Source organism: Schistocerca piceifrons, chromosome X, assembly GCF_021461385.2.
Source record: "Schistocerca piceifrons isolate TAMUIC-IGC-003096 chromosome X, iqSchPice1.1, whole genome shotgun sequence".
NCBI lineage: Eukaryota > Metazoa > Arthropoda > Insecta > Orthoptera > Acrididae > Schistocerca > Schistocerca piceifrons.
Window position 1 is genome coordinate 243,562,365 of NC_060149.1, and position 21,247 is coordinate 243,583,611.

A 21,247-nucleotide genomic window follows, 5' to 3' on the forward strand; every position below is an offset into this window, starting at 1 on the left:
ATGGTCAAAATTTAGTAATTTCTGATCTGCTTTTTCCAGAAAAAACTTTAAAAGATTTATTAACGTCAGTAACCGTCGCTGTGACGACTTAGTCATTAATCCTCGTCTATACTGCCACTGTCGGTAAAACGAGCCCTGTTTGTAGCAACCAGGCTGAAGTATTTCCATTGCGTGTGAATTGCATCACAATTCCCCTTCAATATACCGTGAAGTTGCTTGCTGAAAATAGAGGGGGAACTAAGAGCGTCTTGAAAATAATACACCATAGCCGAAATTACTGCAGTGATTTGTTATGCCATAAGAAACTATTTATACACAAATCTTGTCTCTTAAATACATGTACGAGTTTGGCCCACGAGAGACTCAACTTTATTGAATTATGTGAAGTGACGCGACGTTCCTAAACTGCGTTAAAATGCAATTTTCTAGAACAGTGCAAATATTGTACAATAAGGGAATTAACATCAACACATTACCACCACCATAGGTAATGTGTTTCCTGTATTTAGAAACTACGAGGTGACTGTCACAAATTAAGGCTCATGAACATTAAGCTGTTTAAAGTAAGAATGATTGTCGGCGCTTATGGGGCAGAGCGCAGTCTACTTTTAATATCCGCGCCAGGATTCCAGACGTGCACAACTGTTATCTTACGCCTGGAGAAACCAGGGATGATATTTAGACGCGACAGACATTCTGCTTATGTGTTAATGATCACACTATTTTACTGCCAGAGCAACTTAGCAGCCGACCTGTTTACTCTAGGCTCAATTTATTGTTTTGTGTTAGTGGGAATAAGCTTACTTTCAGTTTAAATATACATTTTACATATTACTTTCTCCCGCTATTTTGATGACTAGCAGGTTATCGAATGGCTCTCAGCACTATGGGACTTAACCTCTGAGGCCATTACTCCCCTAGAACTTAGAACTACTTAAACCTAATTAACCTAAGGACATCACACACACCTATTCCCGAGGCAGGATTTGAACCTGCGACCTTAGTGGTCTCGCGGTTCCCGACTGTAGCGCCTAAAACCGCTCGGCCACTCTGGCCGGCACCACGTTATCGTGTACTCACTTTAGTGTACTAGAATGTAACCCAATTCTGATGTTGAAGCCGCTAAGGTAGAAGACTTCCACGAGCAGAAACGTTTATTCTTCAGTGTGTTAAATGGAGAGCTAATTTTTCTGTTTTACAATTTTTAACTTTTATTCTACAGGCAACAAATATGAAGTCTGTAAACATGAGAACTTTAACAATACTACGTTCGGACTGTTACACGGGCTATAAGTAATGTTAAGAATCAGGCATTTAAACATCGTCGCCAGTAGTTTGACATTTTTACCGTTAACGTCCATCATCCGATAAATCTCAGTTTAAATCCACGAGAAACTGAAGTGGCCTAAAAAACTGTCACTTGACTGCCTGAGTATAATCTTTACGTATCTTTAGCCTGCGAACACTTAATTTAGTTACACGTACATGGCTAGTATTCATTTCTTAAATTAATGTTCATAATTAAAATCTGTATCTTCTTCAACGTGAAATTTATTTACCAGGAAAAATGAACATGACAATAAGCAGAACATCTGGCAAGTTGAAATGCTCTGCTGGTACAAGCAACGTATTTAATCAGTCCACAAGGGGTGGAGGCGAAGCGCACCAAAGTGGGCCATTTGTGACAGATGGGTGCGGAGGGAAAGCCTCGTTTCCTTCCTTCCTTCCTTACCCTGCCATTACCCGAACACTGGCGACGTTACAGTTGATATTAACAATACCTGCTAAAATCTTTATAATTCACTTTCCAAGATTTAGGATGTGGTCACTGATAGAGACCTCCTAACCGTCAAGACAAAGCTATGTGTCTAGCAAGTAGTGGTACGTTATACTAGTGAACATTTTCAGCCCACACAAAGCTTGTTAAATGGTTAACTGCTAGCGACTTTTATATCCGTACACGGCCGTGCCAGGAAGGCCAAGTCGGATATATCCGTCTCTACTTCTATTACTAAATGCACGCTAAAAAACACGTAGGTTAACAATTTGTACTGAAGTGTGTACTTACAGCGCCCACCTACAGTGAAACGAAGTTTAGGGTTTAACGTCCTGTAATTTATTTCATTAGCCACACATAGTTGAGTAAGGTTATACAAATCTGTGCATTCAATTTGCAAAGGTTGTCACCGAGGAACTGGAGTTGAATTTTGGCATAGTTCCAACTGCCTCGCATATGAGCTGTGTAAAATTTACACACAAAGTTATACAGGCTAATCACTTCCATCACTTACTGAAATAAAGCTCGGGATGGGAGCGAGTTACTACCCACAAAAACTGTGCCATGCATTTAACGGCCCGACTATAGGGGCCGTGTATGCGGTTTTTATTTGCCCTGTAAGGTGATCAAGCTAGGTCGATGTTGTGAAGACATCTGCTCTGTGATTGTGTTACTGCTGCAACTGGGAGATAAACAATTTTATTAACTCTTTCGTAAAGTTGTTTCTTGTGGATAAAGAGCCACCACGCAGTATTTGTATCCGCTGGAGGATGGATGCGGCCTGACCACGCGACCATCAAGCTGCACAGAACACACAGCAGCTACTGATTATTAAAGAAACAATTATACTGTGAGGCATCAGTCTGAGTACAGTATTCTTTTGAGTGTCTCATTGCCCAAGACCGGGCATGTTGACATTAATATGTAACTTTATGTAATTTGATTTGCATGACCTGTCCTTACGACGCGCGATGTTGTAATACGAGTTTCAGAATACAGTCCAGATTGTTTGCTCAACAATGCAATCTCTTCTTTTACGTGATAAGAATGACTATAATTCTTAACGGCTTTAAAGTTCACTGTTTTCATTAGAAAAGTACACTCTAAGGAGCAATGACTTGTCGAAGATTAGGCTACTGTTTGAAAATGACATGCCAGGAGTGGTGGAAGTACCATTTTAGCAATCGTGCATGTGTAGACATCAGACACGAACAAGACTTAGAATAATAATACTTTGTGGTCGTTTCTGATATGTCGACTACTTTGGTGGAGCAACATATTTTTGTGCTTTAGTCTGGCCTACCTTGACATGTTCTATTTTAGTGCGTGCTTGTCAGTTTGTAAGCTGTCTTAAGTTTTTCTGTTCGATATTGCATGCCTTCTGAATGAGATTTTCACTCTGCAGCGGAGTGTGCGCTGATATGAAACTTGCTGGCAGATTAAAACTGTATGCCGGACGGAGACTCGAACTCGGGACCTTTGCCTTTCGCGGGCAAGTGCTCTACCAACTGAGCTACCCAAGCACGACTCACGCCCCGTCCTCACAGCTTTACTTCCGCCAGTATCTCGTCTCCTGGCAGAAGTAAAGCTGTGAGGACGGGGCGTGAGTCTTGCTTGCGTAGCTCAGTTGGTAGAGCACTTGCCCGCGAAAGGCAAAGGTCCCGAGTTAGAGTCTCGGTCCGGCATACAGTTTTAATCTGCCAGGAAGTTTCATTGCATGTCTTGTTTGATCCTCCGATTTGTATGTTCCCTTGGATACTTTAATTTATCCGCTCTTAACCTTCCCGTGTTGTGTGTTCATGACTTGTGTAGTCTTTCTTTCCTTTTACTGAGTTCTCATTAAATGCGGTTTGGCAGACTTCAAGTAATTATTTCACTGCTTGTTGTGGTTTATCGTTGCTGAGTACAGCCTGGCCGTCTATGAATTCCAGGTACTGCATGTCTTGCTTGCTCGTGTTCTTTAGTGATTCCTTTTTACTTTTCCCTCCACCGGTAAATATGTAGAGGACCATATCAAAAAAGGTGAGAGCATCTGTGACCCTACACGTATCTAATGGTTCTGAGATTTCTCCCATAAATTTTATTTTGTATTTGGTGTCAGTTTGCTGCCTGAGTGCCATAGTTTTTCTGTGCATCCCATATTATTCTAGTTTGCGTAAGAGTAACTGTGGAGTCACACCTTTAAGTCAATGTGACTAGTGTTGTCCATATGACTTACGAGTCTAGTCTTCAGTAATGCCCTTGCGAGAGTTTTTAAAGCAACCTGTAGCGAAATACCTCGTGGTCTGTCATGTCTCCCTTTTTGCAGAGTGCGTGAATCAACGCACGTTTCCATTCCTGTGGTGTTTTCTAGGTAACCAATATTTTGGTGGATTTTACGAATTTCCTTTGCGATGTTTTGGTAAGTTTCCAGACATCAGAGAATACCATCACCTACTGGGGTTCTTTAGTAGTTTCATTATCTCTTCTACTCCTTTGACTGCAGGCGGTTTAATATTTAGATTTTGTTATGGCGTGATTTTCTTTGCTTTAGGCTTCTCGCCGTTGAGTTTATCCGAGTATAAGAAATTTTCAGTTTTCTGTAGTCATCTTCTTGTCTAAGATCTTGTTGTGATACGTATTCATTTTACGCTGGACCTCACGCCAGGGTGTCACGTGGATTAAAATCAGCACATTATAAAAGGTTTGTCGTAAGTGAGAAACGAATCACCTTGGGCATAACGCCATGTGAATACGACTTTTGCACAAAGTGCTTGTTTTTTAGTTATGACAAACCTTTTAATATGCCGAGTTCTATTCACGTGACACTTTGGCGTGAGGTCCACCGGAAGGTCGACACGTTTGAAACAAGATCTTTAACACTGGAAAATACAAAGCCTGTCGAAACCTACTGTCTTTAATAACAAAATATTTTAACGATCTAGGTTGATTAATGTTTTTACCAAGTGAACAAAGTCGCTCCATTATTCTCAAAGTGAGAAAATCCAATTATTAGTGTACTTTTGTCATATGCCGTTTCAGTATTTATCTTTAGTGTGATTATTTCCCGACTTTGCGGGGAATACTGCCATGGTTCTGTTCTGTTACTGCTGAACTACTTCCATGCCTGGAGTCTACGCTTGACGATCTAATATGTTGCGTTGCAGTACGTTTATGTTTCTTAAGAAGTTGATCCCAACATTACATTCTGAATTATCTACGCGTTGTTTTACCAACTTTTGATTTATTTCTTCAATAATTTCATCTTTAGCTTCGAGTATACTCCGTCTGGTCTATTTTGTTCCGCGCTGTGTTTCTTGGGACTAGGCTGATCTTTTGTTGTAGCGAGTGACGGCTGCACACTCAGAATGCTGGGCGTGTTCTCACGTTCACAATTTCTATTCTTGTTTTTCATAGTTACGTGATCTATTTGGAATTATCTCCATACGTTTTGGGCGTTTTTCGTGGTGCTGATTTAAGTTTTACGTTAAAATTTTGATATTCATGCATTCAAAGTTCCCAATCTTGTTCGTGCGTTTGTGTCCTACGGAAGGGCCTGTACCAGCGCTCTTTTGGTAGTTTTGCATTTAAGTCTCGTAATAAAATTTTGACATATCTTTCTGGAATTAGTTTCTTCGATGTCTACCCAAAAATCTACTACTTGCGATTTCTTTCTGTTGTGATCATTAGTCGATGGTTGTCTGCAGATGAGCTCTTCCTGATTCGAACGTTATTGTGGAGATTATTTCTGATATTTTATTGGAATCCAGAGTACATGACTGAACCGTGTACTGCACATGCAGTGCCGAACACTATGTTTGCCTCCTGACAGCAGGTTTTTCCTGTACACCCTGTAATTCTGTATGTCGGAGTGGATTTCATCTGCGAAACTATTTTATTCCGAAAATTCTGATGTGAAATTTTTCCTAGTACATCTATAAGTTATGAAGTTGCCTAGTTTCACTGGTGTGTTTGGGCTGAGTGTGCCAATACCGTGTTTACGAAGAGGTTTCGAGAAGCTACACCTGTTCATGAAGTTCCTGGTCTCAATCGAATGGCCAGCGAAGTTCAGTATGCTTACCACAGCCTGGAGCAGTAGATATTTTTCCTGTTCCATCATGTTCTGAAGTTAAAGGTGGTGGTTGTATCTTTGTTGGGTATCAAAAATGTTAACGACTTTGTTGACAAAAACACAAACGATCTTAGAACTACAAAAGATGTGGAGTAATGCAGTTCTGGAGATACATCTGTCTAGGTAACAATATTGCAAGATCACATGCTACTGTAGGCACGATAAAAACGATTGCAAATGCGAAATGCTAGTATATTAGTAACTAATGTAACTGCCAGTGTTGAATGCAAGGAAGCAAACGTGTATGCATTGTGTTTGGCGGGTGCCGGATATCAGTTTGTTAGATGGACTTCCACACCTATTGCAATTGGTCAAAGCTGTTTGAATAACGACGTTTTCGTTGTGTGCTGTTCCATGTGTACTCGACTGGAGACAGATCGGGTGATTCAGCACACCAAGGAAACAGACACAGCGTAGATCATGCAGCGTTACAACATCGATGTGGCGAGCGTTGCGCTGTTTGGAAACACTCCTTGCAGTGCCGAACAACGGCAGCAAAATATAGGTAGTACCTATATAGACATCTGCGGTCACGTAGCGTGGGATAACCGCTGTCATGAAAACTCACACCTGGAGTTAGGGTCTGGGGTGCAAGTCCAGTACATCTGGCATGCAGACGTGTTGCGCAGGTCTGCAACTTGCGTCGTAACACACGGCCATCACTGGCGCCTACCCAGAATATTACATCAGAAACACAACTTATCTCCATTCTGCCCTCCAATCAGCTCTCGCTTGTCACTGAAGTCGCAGATTGTTGTGGTTTGGTTAGTTGAATGGTTAAAGTGACCAAACTACTACGTCATCAGTTCCGTTGTCCTCAAACAGGTCCATGCGACAGTAGAACGGACACAGGCTACCATGCACAACCCTGAGGAAGAAAACCCTAAGGTCTATGAAACGCGAACAAAGCTGAGATAAGGCACAAAAAGGAAAAGGGACACACAGGAAGAGAGGAAGGCAAGGTGACCCATCCAGGGCGCAGCTAGAAGCCCCTCAAAGAGTACAATAAGGCAACATCTCCAGCCCCCACCACTTACCATACTCCACTTTCAGACTGCCTTGAAAAAGACTAGCAATACAGACAGGGCAAGAGCCGCACAGAGAGACCGGAAGATCAAAAAGTCTAACAGACAACGTTAGAGGAGGGGGAGGGGAAGGAGGAAAGAGAAGAGTGAAAGAGCAGGTAGGGTGAGGACAGGGCTGGACCACCACGCCCAGACAGCCACAGACTTGTCTGGGTACATGCAGAAAACCCTGTTGCTGCCTACCTCTCAATGGGCCAATAAGGTTAAGCAGCCCTTCCTTGAACTAAGTGGAAAAGCCCACTACACAAATTAAATGTGAAACTAAGTCACCCACTGTGGCATCGTCTCCTAACACCAGCATTAGTGGGTGAGGAAAATTAAGAGTTTGTCACAGGGTGGCTAAGTTGGGACAGTCTAGCAAAATGTGGACAACCATCAAGTAAGGCCACAATGACAGTGGAACAGGTCCTCACTGTGGAGGTGACCATGAATCACTGAAGTACGGCCAATTTGGAGGCAGCAAAGGACAGTCGTGGGATGCCTGCCGGTAGGACCTAAGATTCGTAGTCCCTTTATCAATTAGTCGATAGTGAGCCCTTCTATTTAGGCAGCTAGAACTTGACAGTGTGATACTGATAGGTGGTCTGTTTCTGGAATACCAATCTTAACAGTGTTTACTGGTGGATTGTTTGGTCAAGCTATCAGCGAGTTCATTCCCTGGTGTCCAGACATGGGTTACCGTGTCTACACTGTTTAAGGGCATACAGAGTATCCTGGATAGCAATGACCAAGGGATGGCTATCTTGACACTGGTTGAGCGCTTGCAAACTGCTTAGGGAGCCGCTGCAGGTAAAGGATCCATCAGTGCAGGAACATATATGCTCAAGAGCATGAGATGGCTACCAACTCTACAGTGCAAACACTACGGCTATCTGGCAAGGAGAGCAGCTCAGCAGGTTCCCCACGAGTTTAAGCGAAGCCTATATGACCAGCAACCATCGAGGCTTAAGTCTAATACTTCTGAACCCTGGGATATACCATGTATGGAGAAATATTTGTGGCAGAGGGCCTAAGGATGACCCAAGTGTTTCAGAACTTGGGATTGGTCAATATGAAAATATGGCCAATGTATGCACCACAAAAGGGTACAGGAGTGGGTTCAGATAAATCACTGAAGTTCACAGAAGATAGCAAATCCACATCTGATCTAGATCACTGTTACAAGAAATGGATTACCGTGTTTCGAAAGAGAAGACAGTTTGGATGCTCAGGGGAGCTACAGACGTGGGTAGCGTAACTGACACTCTGTTAGTGCCTGACCTACAGTGGAGGGACTCCAGCCTCCATGAGTAGGCTGTTCACAGGGCTAGTTCGAAAGGCTTTAGACTAATCCTGCAGTGGTGCATGTGATCCAGTACCCAGTGCTGAGGGTGATGCTGAACCTTATGCCTATCTCCCATGATTGAGGTGGGATTGTATCACATTTTCATTAAGCTGCAGAAAGAGTGATCTGCACCCCAGCTAGAGTTTAGAGTTGCTCAGGAATGAAGTGTATTAAGATGCACCCAGCACGTGCACTTAAGCTGACAAACATGGGGAATCTGTCATAATCCAAGACCAGTACTAAAACACAGTATGTCTCCACCACATTGAACAGTTTGCCATCGGGGTAAGGTGCTGGTTGTGGGTGAATGGTACAATGCCAACAAGTGCGTGGCGTGTTTACACACACACACACACACACACACACACACACACACACACACACACACACACACACACACACACACACACACACGCTGTTCGGTTGGCAGATTTAAGGTGAACCAGGTTATCAATAGTGGAACAGCACTGGCGGAAACCACCTTGGGACAGAACCAGACGATGTCAAGACTCAATGAACCAATACAGCCACCAGCTCACCACGCATTCAACCAACTGAGAACAATGGTGAGACTTGTTGGGCAATAAGTATCTCTAGCAGGTGCTCACCAAGTTTCAGTACTGGGACAATGATGCTTTCTCGCCATTGTACTGGGAACTGTCCCTAGCTGCAGATGATGTTAAAGGTAGCAAGGTTATGACGCTGACAGTCCACCAGTACGTACTTTATCATTTGGTCGCGGATGCAGTATGGCCCTGGGGCTTGATCAGGGCCTTGAGCTAGGCTACTTACTAATTCCCACCTACTGAGAGGATATATGGCTTCAAGTGGCATGTAGTAGAAGAATTTCTTTTGGTCTAACCACTGAGAATTATCAGCATGCCTTTTGTGTCCTAAAGGACACACTGAGTCTTCAGTGTAGAGCAGAGCAAAATTATTGCTGGCGTCTGGGTCAGTGCAGACAGTGTCATTCAAGGTAATACCAGGTACACCAAGTGTCTGGTACCCACTGAGATGGCTGTGTGAAGGAGATGTACATGGCCCAATAGTTTAAACGCATTCCTAGCTTTGTCACTTCTGTTTTTTTATTAGGTGACGGACTCAGGCACATATCCATTTAAAGGCAATGAAGAGCTCCATTGATGAGTGTCAATTATGATTGAGAGCTCGCCTACAATCCCACATGACCTCTCCAACTTCTGACGACCACCATGGTGCTGTCTTCCACTGTGGGCAGGCCCAAGGAATAGGGGATTGCTGAATGAGATGCCGAAAAAATGGCTGTAGTTTTATTCTGAAGTGCCTCATTGATACCTCCATACAGAGAAAGCATCCCAGTCAGCACTGCTGAGAGCCAGTCTGGGCAGGCATCCAGTGGAGTGACACTGAGGGATGGACAGGAAGATCAGGAAGTGGTCACTACCACACAAAGTCAGTGGCCAAGGAAGTTCTGTGCACTACACTGAAGTGTGTGGGGGTACCAGTATTCAAGAGGCAAAGAACAAGTTGTGCCAGTAAATTTTCATTGTCTTTACCAAGGCCAGTTGTTTGTTTTGCTTTAGGGCGCCAATGTAACTGGGGGTAATAAGCGCTGAAGTCAGAACTATGGAACATGAATACATAGAGGAGTTAAAGAAGACTACGTCAGTCCCAACCGATTTAACAGAAGACAGATACAAAAGGCACATGGAAAAAGGGCTAAGGAACGACACCATACAAATACAGAGGTCCAAGACTAAAAATTAAATGGTCTCCCATAGTGCTTTGGCAGATAAAAAGTAAGACACGGTCGAGAGCATGCACGTCATTTGCTAAAATGGCCTTTAACTCTGACAGTAAACCCAAATGGGAATGTAGAAGACTAAAGAATGGACATTCCATCATGACGTGGCGAACAGTTGAAACTTTGGGACAATGTGTAAAAAGTTGTGGGGTAGCACCACTTAGCAAATGACTATGGCTACAAAGAGTGTCTAATACACAGCCAAGTTAAAAAACCACCACCTGGTGGGAGGGCTGAGAGGAGACTTAGTGAGCCAGAGGTTGTTCCTGTGAAGGGAGGACCATTGGCGATGCCAAAGGGACGCACCTCCTGACAGACAGCAACACAGGGATCATCGGAGGTAATATAGGAACTCGCGGGCTGAGGTAGGACGACTGCAGCTTTGTCAGCAGCCTGATTTCCTGCCAGACTGACATGATCAGGAACCCACAAACATCACACTGGCTCCACCGAGAGTGAGCAGTTGACAGTTTTCCTGGACCGCTGCACTAAGGGATGGGCAGTGTACAGAGCGCACAGTGAGTCTGAGCAGAGGACACAATTTGAAAGGCTATGTTGCCAGATGTACTCTGTGGCCTGGTACAAGGCAAAGAGTTCTGTTATAAATACTGAGGAGTTTGCTGGATGCTGAGATTGAAAGACATGGGTGCCAATGACGAAGGCACACCCAACCTCACAGTCAGTCATCAGTGTAGACAAAGGTACTATCGTGAAGGCCCAGACTTAGGTGGGGAAACTGAAGGTGATAGACCGAGGCTGGAGTAGTGTCCTTAAGAAGAGAATGAAGGCCTAGGTTAACATTGGCCACTTCACGAAGCCAAGGTGGTGAAGAGTTCACACCCACCAGGAAAGGTGAAGGTAGTGTGAAGTTCAGCCGCCGTAGCAAGTGCCGAAAGCGGACTCCAGGAGGTAACAGACAAGGACGAGCCCCATACTGACGATCAAAGGAGGAGACATAGGGTATGTGGTCAGACATGGCAGATTAACAGCATGCATACCTGCTGAGGAGAAAGTCATGGCGGTAGGACAGGGGTGTTTCAGCATACTGAAGCAACTGGGCTGCTGTAAAAGGCGCCTGTGGCCAAACGGATGCCATAATGGTGGCTAGTGTTGAGACGGCATCAGAGGAATGGGCATGCAGACGCATAAACGAAGTGCGCGTAGTCTAGTTCCGAATAGGTAAGGGACTGGTACAGACCGAGAAGGGATTTTACAACCTCAGAGCTGAATTTGAGGACGCATGTCAGCATGACCATGTCCTGAATGGAGCGAAGGTAACAAGAACAGAACTATAGGTGCCAGATGGGAGAACCCAAGGTTTGCGACTAACCAGTAACTTGCGAGCTACGGGATAAGGCATTTTATCCTTTACCCACATCTTTTTGACAGCCCACTTCAGATACACGGGACAATCCCGAGAGGAGGCGCTATGGCCGCCATTGCAGTTGATACAGCGATGAGGAGGTGGCAGACAATTGCCCCCGTGTGCATCCCTACCACCGGTTACGCATTAGGCTGCGTGTCTACAACACGTTCTAGTGTGGTTGAAGCGACGACACTGGTAGTAGCACATAGGTTTCAGAGTATGGCCGGACTGGGATAATTTCATAGCCTGCTTTGATCTTTGATGGCAGCAACACTATCAAAGGTGAGGAAAAGAATGCAAGTGGACGCCAACGGGGAATCTACCTTTTTTATTACACGATGGACGGCAGTGACACACTGATCAGAGGGGTAAGATGGGATTTCGGCCTGTTAGTCGAGCAGCCTGGCGTAAATTACACCATGGGAAGAATTCGAAGTTCTATGGCTCTGGACACGAGCAGGGTAGCCGTGGAGAAGCTAAGCAGCAAGCAGTTGTGCTTGAGAATAAGATGTAGTCTGCAAAACCTAAGTGTCATTCCGTAAACGAAAGCAGGATTTCACAGGACCAGTAATTGCATCAACACCTTTGAGTAATAAACTAATTTACTGTGGCGAAGTCCTGACTCTTCAACACGTGAGACCACGAGGTACTGTGGCGCAGCAGGAATGGTTTTCTAATCAGCCTCATTACGTTTACGCTTCGTAGACGTTGATTGGGAGGACATTGACTCATTGCGAGAGAACCTTTCGTGATTACCAGCGTCTCCAATGGTGCGCTGTTATTAACTGGTGGCTCCCTTCACAAGGGGCGCACCTGCCTTAGGTGGTTGTTCACACCTCAGGTCACACCTCCCAAACATGACAGTGTGACCAATCGGCAATTTGGGAAGGTTGCAGCTCAAGCAATCACCTCTACCTGGGCCTGGCCTGTACTAGGGGGATACGTGCGAACCCTACCTGTCTACATAGGGCTGGTAATTACGCATTACCCAGTCACCTGTTACGCGGCAGACGCGTGGGCCGGCCTTCAGGAGCAAACAGGGAGGAAGAAGAAAGGAGGAACCTCAAACGTCAAAGCCGAAGAACGAGAGAAGGGAACGAGGAAAGGAAAAAGGAGCGAAAAAACAAAGCCGATACTGTTATTACGTCAGTGGAAGGAGAACCTTCCTGGTAACACCCCAGGAACGTTCCCAAGTGAGGGGGAAAATAGCAAGATGATAGACATGCAGCACGGAAGAGAAAAAACACTGCAAAAGCTGGGACCCCGTGGTAGCCAAGCACAAACGCACCGAACAGTGATGAGCCCCTGGGGGTGGGTCCACGGCCAGTGACCATGGTTCCACCCCCACGCCCCACATTTTGATCACAACTGGCCCACTTCATTTTATAGATGGCTGTCACTTCCCCAAACTTGTCTTCCAAGTCCTCCACAAAAAACAAGGGATTCGTGACCAAGAAGGACTCACTATCAGTCCTTGTACAGACCAGGTACTGTGGGGAGTTATTGTGCTTGCCACTTAGCCCCACGTTCCTCCCATGGTGTAGCCGGGGTAAGGCAACATTTTGCAGTTTTGAAGGACTGTCCTTTCACGAAGACTACTGGGACCGTATGGCCACCTACATCTGCGGCTGATTTGCAATGGTGTAGTGATTTGGCATGAGTGCAATGCACGCTACAGGACGTCCGCCTGAGAGGTCACTGAAGTAACCAATTTATAGTAGTTCTTTGTCTCTCAATGGTGAGAACTGCTGCTAAAATTTTTTGCCGCAGATTCAGTACGATGCGCCAGAGCCATACAACTAACACTATGGTTTTCCCCGTCAGTAGTGCGAAGTAGCCGTTCGGAGTTGGTCTTCTTGGGACTGTACATTCTCGTGACGACAGCTGCCAGCAATTATGAACAGTGGCTACATTCCTGCCAAGTCTTTGTGCAATATCGCAGAAGGAACATACAGCTTCTCAGAAAGCTGTTACACAATCTCGTTCAAACCCAGTAAGGTGTCTATAGTGGCGTCTTTGTCGCCTGAAAGGCGTTCTTGATTGACAGCAACTCACCACGTCCATTCGTCAAGCTAACCAACGCTCACAACCCTTACGTCGTGTATTGTACGCAAACTTCATTTACATCCTGCTAGTAGGGCTGGTAGCGCCACTAATATTCTGCTGATATAATATTTGAAGACATCTGATGTGAAAACACGCGAACTAACTTTCGTTGGTGACTCAGAACTCCTTGGTGGTGCAATCTTTTTCCCCTTCATCCTATTTGTAGCAATCTCACCAACATTGTGAGCCGACGCTGAACACTACCCGCTAGATGCCGGAACGGGTACTAATGGGTTTAGGCCTGTGTTGCTATTTGGTCTGCCTTTGTTATTTTACTTCCCCGGTACTACAGACATTTAAGAGTTATTTCACTATCTTCCACCTAGTGAGTGCCCGATGGGGATCCAAGTCCCACACGGAGTAAGATATGAACTTCACAGTTCGGTAACATGTTTTTGAGACAGTTCTTACTTAAACCCAACGTTTCGAGACCATTAAGTAAGAACCCTCACATGCATTTCTGCCATGTTCTAACAGAGAACTTTGCTTCAGAAGCCCGTCTTTCTGAGCGCCACTTTCAGATTGCTTTGTGGAAGGTATCTAAGGTATATAGCGGCGCAGTGCCTGTGGAAATTATTACATTTAAAGACATACAAGTGGGCCCCACGGTGGATGAAATGCCGTGTACCCCCGCGTCCGGAAGATTAACACGCCCTTGAGGTAAACTGTCAATGTTATTCCGCACTACTTCAGTCCCAACGTGGAACAGAGCGAAGAAGTCTAAATGCATAAGTTACTTAATACTAAGTCCGAAACGGCATTTTGAGTTACGAATTTACGAAACTTAATGACTAGTTAGGTGATACACGTGAACTATGAGAACCACTATACACTAACTGGAAAGATCTCGACAACAAAACGAAACAAAGTTGGCAGGCATGTTTACATCTGGAAGAGGTCTGTCCAAATCCAGCGTCGGTCGTGTAAGAGTGGCGCTAACAGCGCCACCATGATTTACATGATGTTTGCTCTACATGTACACTGTAACGGTCATCAGCGTTAGTTCTCTTCGAAATTGGACAGGGTGAGTATGTTAGTCACAAGTGACTAAGGTGACGAAAACGGCATTATCAATACCTCACTGAACGAGATCGTGTGATAGGGCTACGAGAAGCTGGATGTTCCTTCTATGATATTGCAGGGCTGTCGTCATAAGGACAGAAGGATTTTCGCTTTTAACTTCTCTTTCTGGACCGGGGTCCTTTACCTCTAATTTCTAGATTTACTCGTGTCTATCCCTGAAAGTTGATAACATCGATGAATCGTCCTGTACATTGACGTGGCGTAAGTGATGCTAGGGGACAATCACCAATCGCTGAACTCTGACCGAATTTGAGACTTCTGCAGTAAGTGTGTCGTCGTTAGTACACTAGGTGCCGGTGAAAGGCTTAGACCATTGTAATGTTTGGTACTGCGACTAGCTTTATCTATTGGCTTGGGATTACTCCAACAATTTGAGTCATGTTCAACTGACCACATGAACTCCCACATTTTCAACAGCTGCAATGTCACTACATTTTGAGATTTTACAGCTAAGAAACTTAAGTCCTCAATGAGGATCTTTCAGTCCGGAAGAACGCCAGAAACTGAAAAAATGTTTTAATCCATTTTTCTCCTGTCTTACATAACGCATTTATTAGAATATAGTATTCTTTTGAATTATCTGGTTCGCTGTAACCTGAACAACGTTGCAGCGTTACACCTCTTACTGTTGTGTCTAGAAAGTAAGTTTGACCATCCTCAAATTTTTATAGTGACTTCAAAGAATCATTTTCTACAATTATGTAGAAGAGGGGACATGAATTTATGTAAGGACTGTTTTGAAGAAATTAATCTCCTAGCAGAAGACTTAACTAGTTCCATGAACAGTGGCGGCTCGTACACATTCTGGGCGTTCACAAATTTTTGAATTCATTTAAATATGAGAGAAAGTTAACAGCATCTACTGTTTAATAGTTATGTTTGCCAACATAGTAATACAACTTCATTCGCTGTTAACAACAACAACTTTTCAGAAGAGTACGAATTGTTTTTGGGGAATTTTGTGGTTCTGTACATAATTAAGTACAGTTTTTCTCAAACTAAATGTTAAAAGCTTTCGCTACTCAATTCCGAATTTTTAAGCAAGTCTGAGTTCGTGCTTTATTTTTCGGGCAAATTTAGCCATCTCTAATTCATGTATTATTTAACTTATTAACTTCCGGGTTGAAAATCAGGCATTTTTACGTTGCACCCACACTATTTACACTTTTTTAAATGTTCACTTGTCACTTTGATTTAGTCACTGACAGTATCTGCCTAGAAGGCTCTACTTCCTTTGCGGCTAACTTTTCCTGGCAGTTTTCTGTTAGCGCGTCATACAGCTTCAACTAAGTTCATATTTACACGGTACAGGACAGCCGATTCCAGCACAGGAAACAACCAACTCTTAGCACTAATTATTCAATGCAGGTAGTACTATCTACCGATAACTTCCCTTGACGTTTCACAGAGCCCCGAGGAGCAATGTAGCACAGCGGGGAAGATTTAATGCCGTGTATTTCAGATTATCGCATCTACATTACATTTGATAGCATTCAAAGAAAAATAACCAATAAATTCGGAAGGTTTCAAAGTTAAGGTGTTGACGTCCTCTTGTGCTCTTACAGAATAGTCGCTATTGCCCACGAACCAACCCCATGGCAATGGAACTGCTGGAACACAAGATAGAGACATATCAACTACATGGACCGACTCTGTCGTTTTGGAGGAAAAAATTGCCAATGAATGGCAACAAGCAGTAATACGCCCAACAATGAAGGTATGAGAAACATTCACGTGTTTGAATCACACTGATATACAGGGTGTAAATTAAGTCTGGGAAGACTATTGCACAAGAACTAAACATTGTACGCATGTCATAAATATTGGATTTTGAAGAGAAACTTAAGTGGTTTTTTTGCAAACATTCGATATGCGAACCATGAGTGACCCAGTAGACGTCAATATGGTAAACTAATTCTTGCCATACCCGTCTCTCGTACGCGCTCCACATTCACTTCACTCACATTGGGACGTCCGCTTCTCTTTGCCAAACACAAGCAACCCGTACTAACGAATTTGTTGTGCCAGTGGTAAATGGCACTCTTTGTTGGTAGCCTCTTACTGTACTTGGCTCTAAACATCCGCTGAACAGCTGTAGTACACTTGTTTCTGTGTAACTCCAACACTTATTTAAAGAGCTAGGGATCTTTACTGTTGCCTCAATATATATTTTCACTTATGAAATTTGTTATTAACAATCCGAACGAATTCGAAGGTAATGGTGTACATGGCTACAACACTACGAGGAAGGATGATCACTACTCAAGGTTAAATGTAACTGGCTCAGAAGGGAGTAAATTGTGCTGCCACGGAACTCTAGTCACTTACCTAATAGCATCGAAAGTCTGACAGATAGCCATGTAACATTTAAAAGGAAATTCTTTTAATTTTTTAATGGGAAATCCTACTCATTAGATGATTTTTTGGATATAGTAAGTGGGTAATTTCGCCACCACCCGCCCCCCAAAATAAATATAAATTAAATGTTAAGTGTCATGTAATATTTTGTATAAATTACTATCTTGTATGGACACCTTTTATTAACCTGACATTCCACAATTACGAAGTGTCGTATTCATGATCTATGGAACAAGTACTAATCTGAACAGAAAGCTCGCTCCGCACCTGAATTCTCAATGTTTGTGACTAGCGCAGACTATGCGCAAGTTACCAAACTACGCTGTGGCCGTATACATTAAAATAAATTTTCAGGATTCCTCTTCAAAATGTCACGTATGATACCTGTACAATGTTTGGTTCTTGTGCAATAAATAATCTGAAGTGTTCCCAGACTTCATGTACACCTTGTATTACTGTGTAGCACACATGTATGATCTTTGCGCACATTCTTAAAGGTTATTTCCATACGTACAGGAAACCCTTGAAGCGCACCAGGCCGGATTTCGGAAACTCATGTTAACGACAGACCAAGTGTTGACTCTCAGACAATAGGTGTTTTAATTTGTGAAGAAAATATGCTGCCTATTCATCGATTTCATTGAAGAATATCAGTGTTCAGAGAGAAACGTGAAGGGTAAGTAAAACATGATAAATCTTCGATACTTATCAGAATGCCCAGAATGTCCCTTGAGGAAACAATGAAGTGAGGGATGAAGGAAGTCTTACAGTGGAGACAGGCTGGGGAAATTTAGTTTTTCAGTTTGGCACCAAGTGAACTTTATATTGGGAAGGTCCTAAAAACCTCGCTTTGGAAGTGTGTAAACGTGGGTGATGAAGTCTCTGCTTTCGCCGATGATCCTGTCGTTAAAGCAGAGGAAGATGATGCAATAGCAACTAAAGTGATAAGAGGAGGCACGAAACTGGTCTGAGGAACAGTCAAGAAGGACCGATACGACTAACAGGAAGGGAAGTGGAGGTATCACTGGTAACAAGGCCGGCCGCGGTGGTCTCGCGGTTCTAGGCGCGCAGTCCGGAACCGTGCGACTGCTACGGTCGAAGGTTCGAATCCTGCCTTAGTTTAGTTAGGTTTAAGTAGTTCTAAGTTCTAGGGGACTGATAACCACAGCAGTTGAGTCCCATAGTGCTCAGAGCCATTTGAACCATTTGAACTGGTACTAGGAGATACTGAGTTCAAGAAAACGAGGTCCTATTATCTAGGAAGCATTATCTGTGCTTCCAACAACAGCGCTGAGGAGAATTAACAAGATGAGAACTGTAGAGAGACGTTCTCAATAGGCTAACTACTTAGTTAACCACTAACGATAACAGAACTCTGCATATAGAAGAAAACTGTGACGTATTCATGGCTGGGGCTGAAACACTTAGCAAGAATATGGAGAGAAAAATCTTCGAAAACAAGGTGTTCAGAAGTATTTGGATTTGACAGGCAACTTAATTTTTAGAAGGAAAGTGTACATTTAAATGAACGAGACTTGACAACTAATGAAAATTGGAAGAACTGAATGTACAAGTAAGACTAAGCACTACTACTACTACTACTACTACTACTACTACTACTACTACTACTACTACATACGAACTTCTAGTTACAATTACTTAGGCCAACAAGCCGGCTGAACACGCCGAAGAGACCGCCGTTGTGCCCCAATGTCATAAATGGCGTGTCACAATGATAGGCGGAAATTACGCCGTGTTTATATTTGCAACTGCGAGACACCGTTTAACTGGCAATTTCCTAACCACTTCTAAACCACACAATTTACCTTTAGCTAATAACTCTTTGCACTAAAGGGAACAGCGCCAAGAACACTGAGAAGCAGCCTCATTAATACATAGGAATTGGCCGCGATAAACCGTTTTTATAAAATTATGCAGTCTGTCACAGGTCCAGCCATCACTGAGGTTAACTAAACGAGTTAAGATCAGTTGTGCTATATCGGGAAAAGGTATTTTTAAAACCGATAAAAACTAGTTTGCCGATATCGGCTAATTCAGGTTTCTGGGTGTGTGAAGAGGCTTTAAAACGCTACCGTAGAAGGTATCAACGTGTACGCCAGTGTCTCCTGTAGCGCACGATTTCCACTGCAGATATTTACGAAATCATACAAGTGTTGTCTAAGCTCCAAAAGAACGATTGTGTTACTTTAGAATCCTGGTATTCCATGTGCCCTTTACAGAATCTAATTATTGAAAGCTTTATTCCGTAGGCATTGCCGTTAGATTTTACAGCAATCCATTTATTTGTGGCTCGTTACAAAAAACGTAAAGCTACAGCTTTTAGCTGAGTGGGAGCCTTCTTTTTGCAGATATTCTCAGTCCGCATACTAGACAAAACCTGGCAAACGGGATATCAACTCAGTTTTGTTATATTTGCATTCTTCAACGGAAGTCTGTAGATTGTAACCAATGAATTTAATTTTCGTTCTATTAGCTTTAAATTTATTTATTTACTCTCAAAAATCCTGCAATTTGTTTAAATCTACTGACTAGATCGTCATCCAGCCACATGATCTGCACTATACATAACATTTAGATCAAACATTTTTCATTAACGTTTACATAATTTGTGTGTAAATTCTGAACTTTTTTAACTTTCGGCATCTATAAAGAATTTTTTTTACTGAAGAAGCTCGTACGAAATAATTTTTCCCTTTAACTAGAAAAAATTTCATAGATGATTATCCTCCGTGGCTGTATTTGGCAGCGGTAATGTTGTATGCCAGTTTTGTTGGCCTATTTGAGGAAACTGTTTGGAAGATTGACAAACTTGGGATGGCAATTGCGAATCGAAGGAGTGAGCTTACTTTGCATAGAGAACAAGCCTTACCTTCCTTGACAGTTTGTTTGTTGTTGTTTTGCGCCCACTTCAGGAGCGCGGAGTTCCTCATCATCATAGGTACGCCCCCGCACACGAACACTGAAAAAATGCGAGTAAGGAAATTAGAAAAGCCCGTGAGGTTCAGAGCAGTGTATGGTTTAAATCTTCTCCTAGAATCTCTTTAAGAAGTTTTACTTACAGATTGTTAAATTTTTCACACTTGTTGACATTCGTAAATTTATTTTTACGAGTACCTGTGGCAATGTTTATGATGCAGTAACAATTATTTGCTGAGTTCTTAAGCAGAGCTGTTTACGGCCTTCATTACTTCCACACTTATGACGACTAGTTGGTAATTACATTACATGGCAGAGAACTGACATCAGTTGTCTGCCCGATCTCCTTTCCCCGGACATAAGTGGAAGTAAGCAGTTGCCTACGGACTAAACGTAGAAACAAGTTTTTGCCCGGTCTCTGCCTTTTTTTTAACTACAGAAGCGGTAATAAACGGACAAATGTCCTCTCAACAATGCTTTGCGTGAATTACATCAGAAAAGACAAAAGTTTTCTTCAAATTATTTTCATTGCCTGGTTTATTGCAGCAGTATATTGCCAACAACGTAGTTACATTGAACAAAAGTTTTACCAGACAAATGTGTAAATTTTAGGAATTAGGTATTACTAATTTACAAGTCCCTAATTAATAGCACATGTATACAGTTAAATAAGGTGGAGAGGGTGTGGAGAAGGTTGGCACCGACTAAATGACAACTGCAAACTGGTTTCTGCATTTTCATTTATACTTCCGTAGATTTCTCAGAGACATTGAGTCGCTCAAACCATGATCTCTCCGCAACACAAATTTTGTAGAGTACGGGCAAGACGGCGACAAGGAACGCACCGTAATTTTTGTCCCACCGTCGTTGGCTCAAGGCTCTGATTGAAAGCAGTGTTGGGATTCAAGTAATCGTCGTAGAGACAGAGCGCTGCAAAATGTTGGAGTCTTCCAGTAAACTAAGTAGACGACTGACAATATCACGCTGTTGTGTGAAAAAACAGATAAAGACCGGTGTGTTTCAGATTTTTAGACTGGAGAGCCTTTAGGTATGTTAGAATTTTTAATTCTACCCATTCCGCAGGAACAAATTAGGAAATAACTATACGCTGTGGTTACAATACCTTTAAGACCAAACGACACACTATCACAGCGGACGTATTTAGTCGCCATTTTAATCAAGTCAGTCTGAACAAAAATCAATTTTCCACGTGTGAAGGTATGTGCTTATGTGGAACAATTTATCTTCCTGTTGAAACAGGAGAAAATTCTTCAGTCAGTACTTGGAAAGAACCTGAGATATTTTGAACTGTTTTGT

General features: G+C 43.1%; 1 protein-coding gene across 4 annotated transcripts in view; it reads right to left on the reverse strand.

Moving 5' to 3' along the window:
* The window catches only part of LOC124722916 (PTB domain-containing engulfment adapter protein 1-like), a 144,519-nt gene that overhangs the window by 53,490 nt on the left and 69,782 nt on the right, over positions 1-21,247 (reverse strand). For all 4 annotated transcript variants that reach the window (XM_047248069.1, XM_047248067.1, XM_047248068.1 and 1 more), the window contains exon 2: positions 19,884-19,973. In XM_047248069.1, coding sequence (XP_047104025.1) covers positions 19,884-19,950 — 67 coding nt within the window. In that variant the 5' untranslated portion in view covers positions 19,951-19,973. The remainder of the gene's footprint in view (positions 1-19,883; positions 19,974-21,247) is intronic.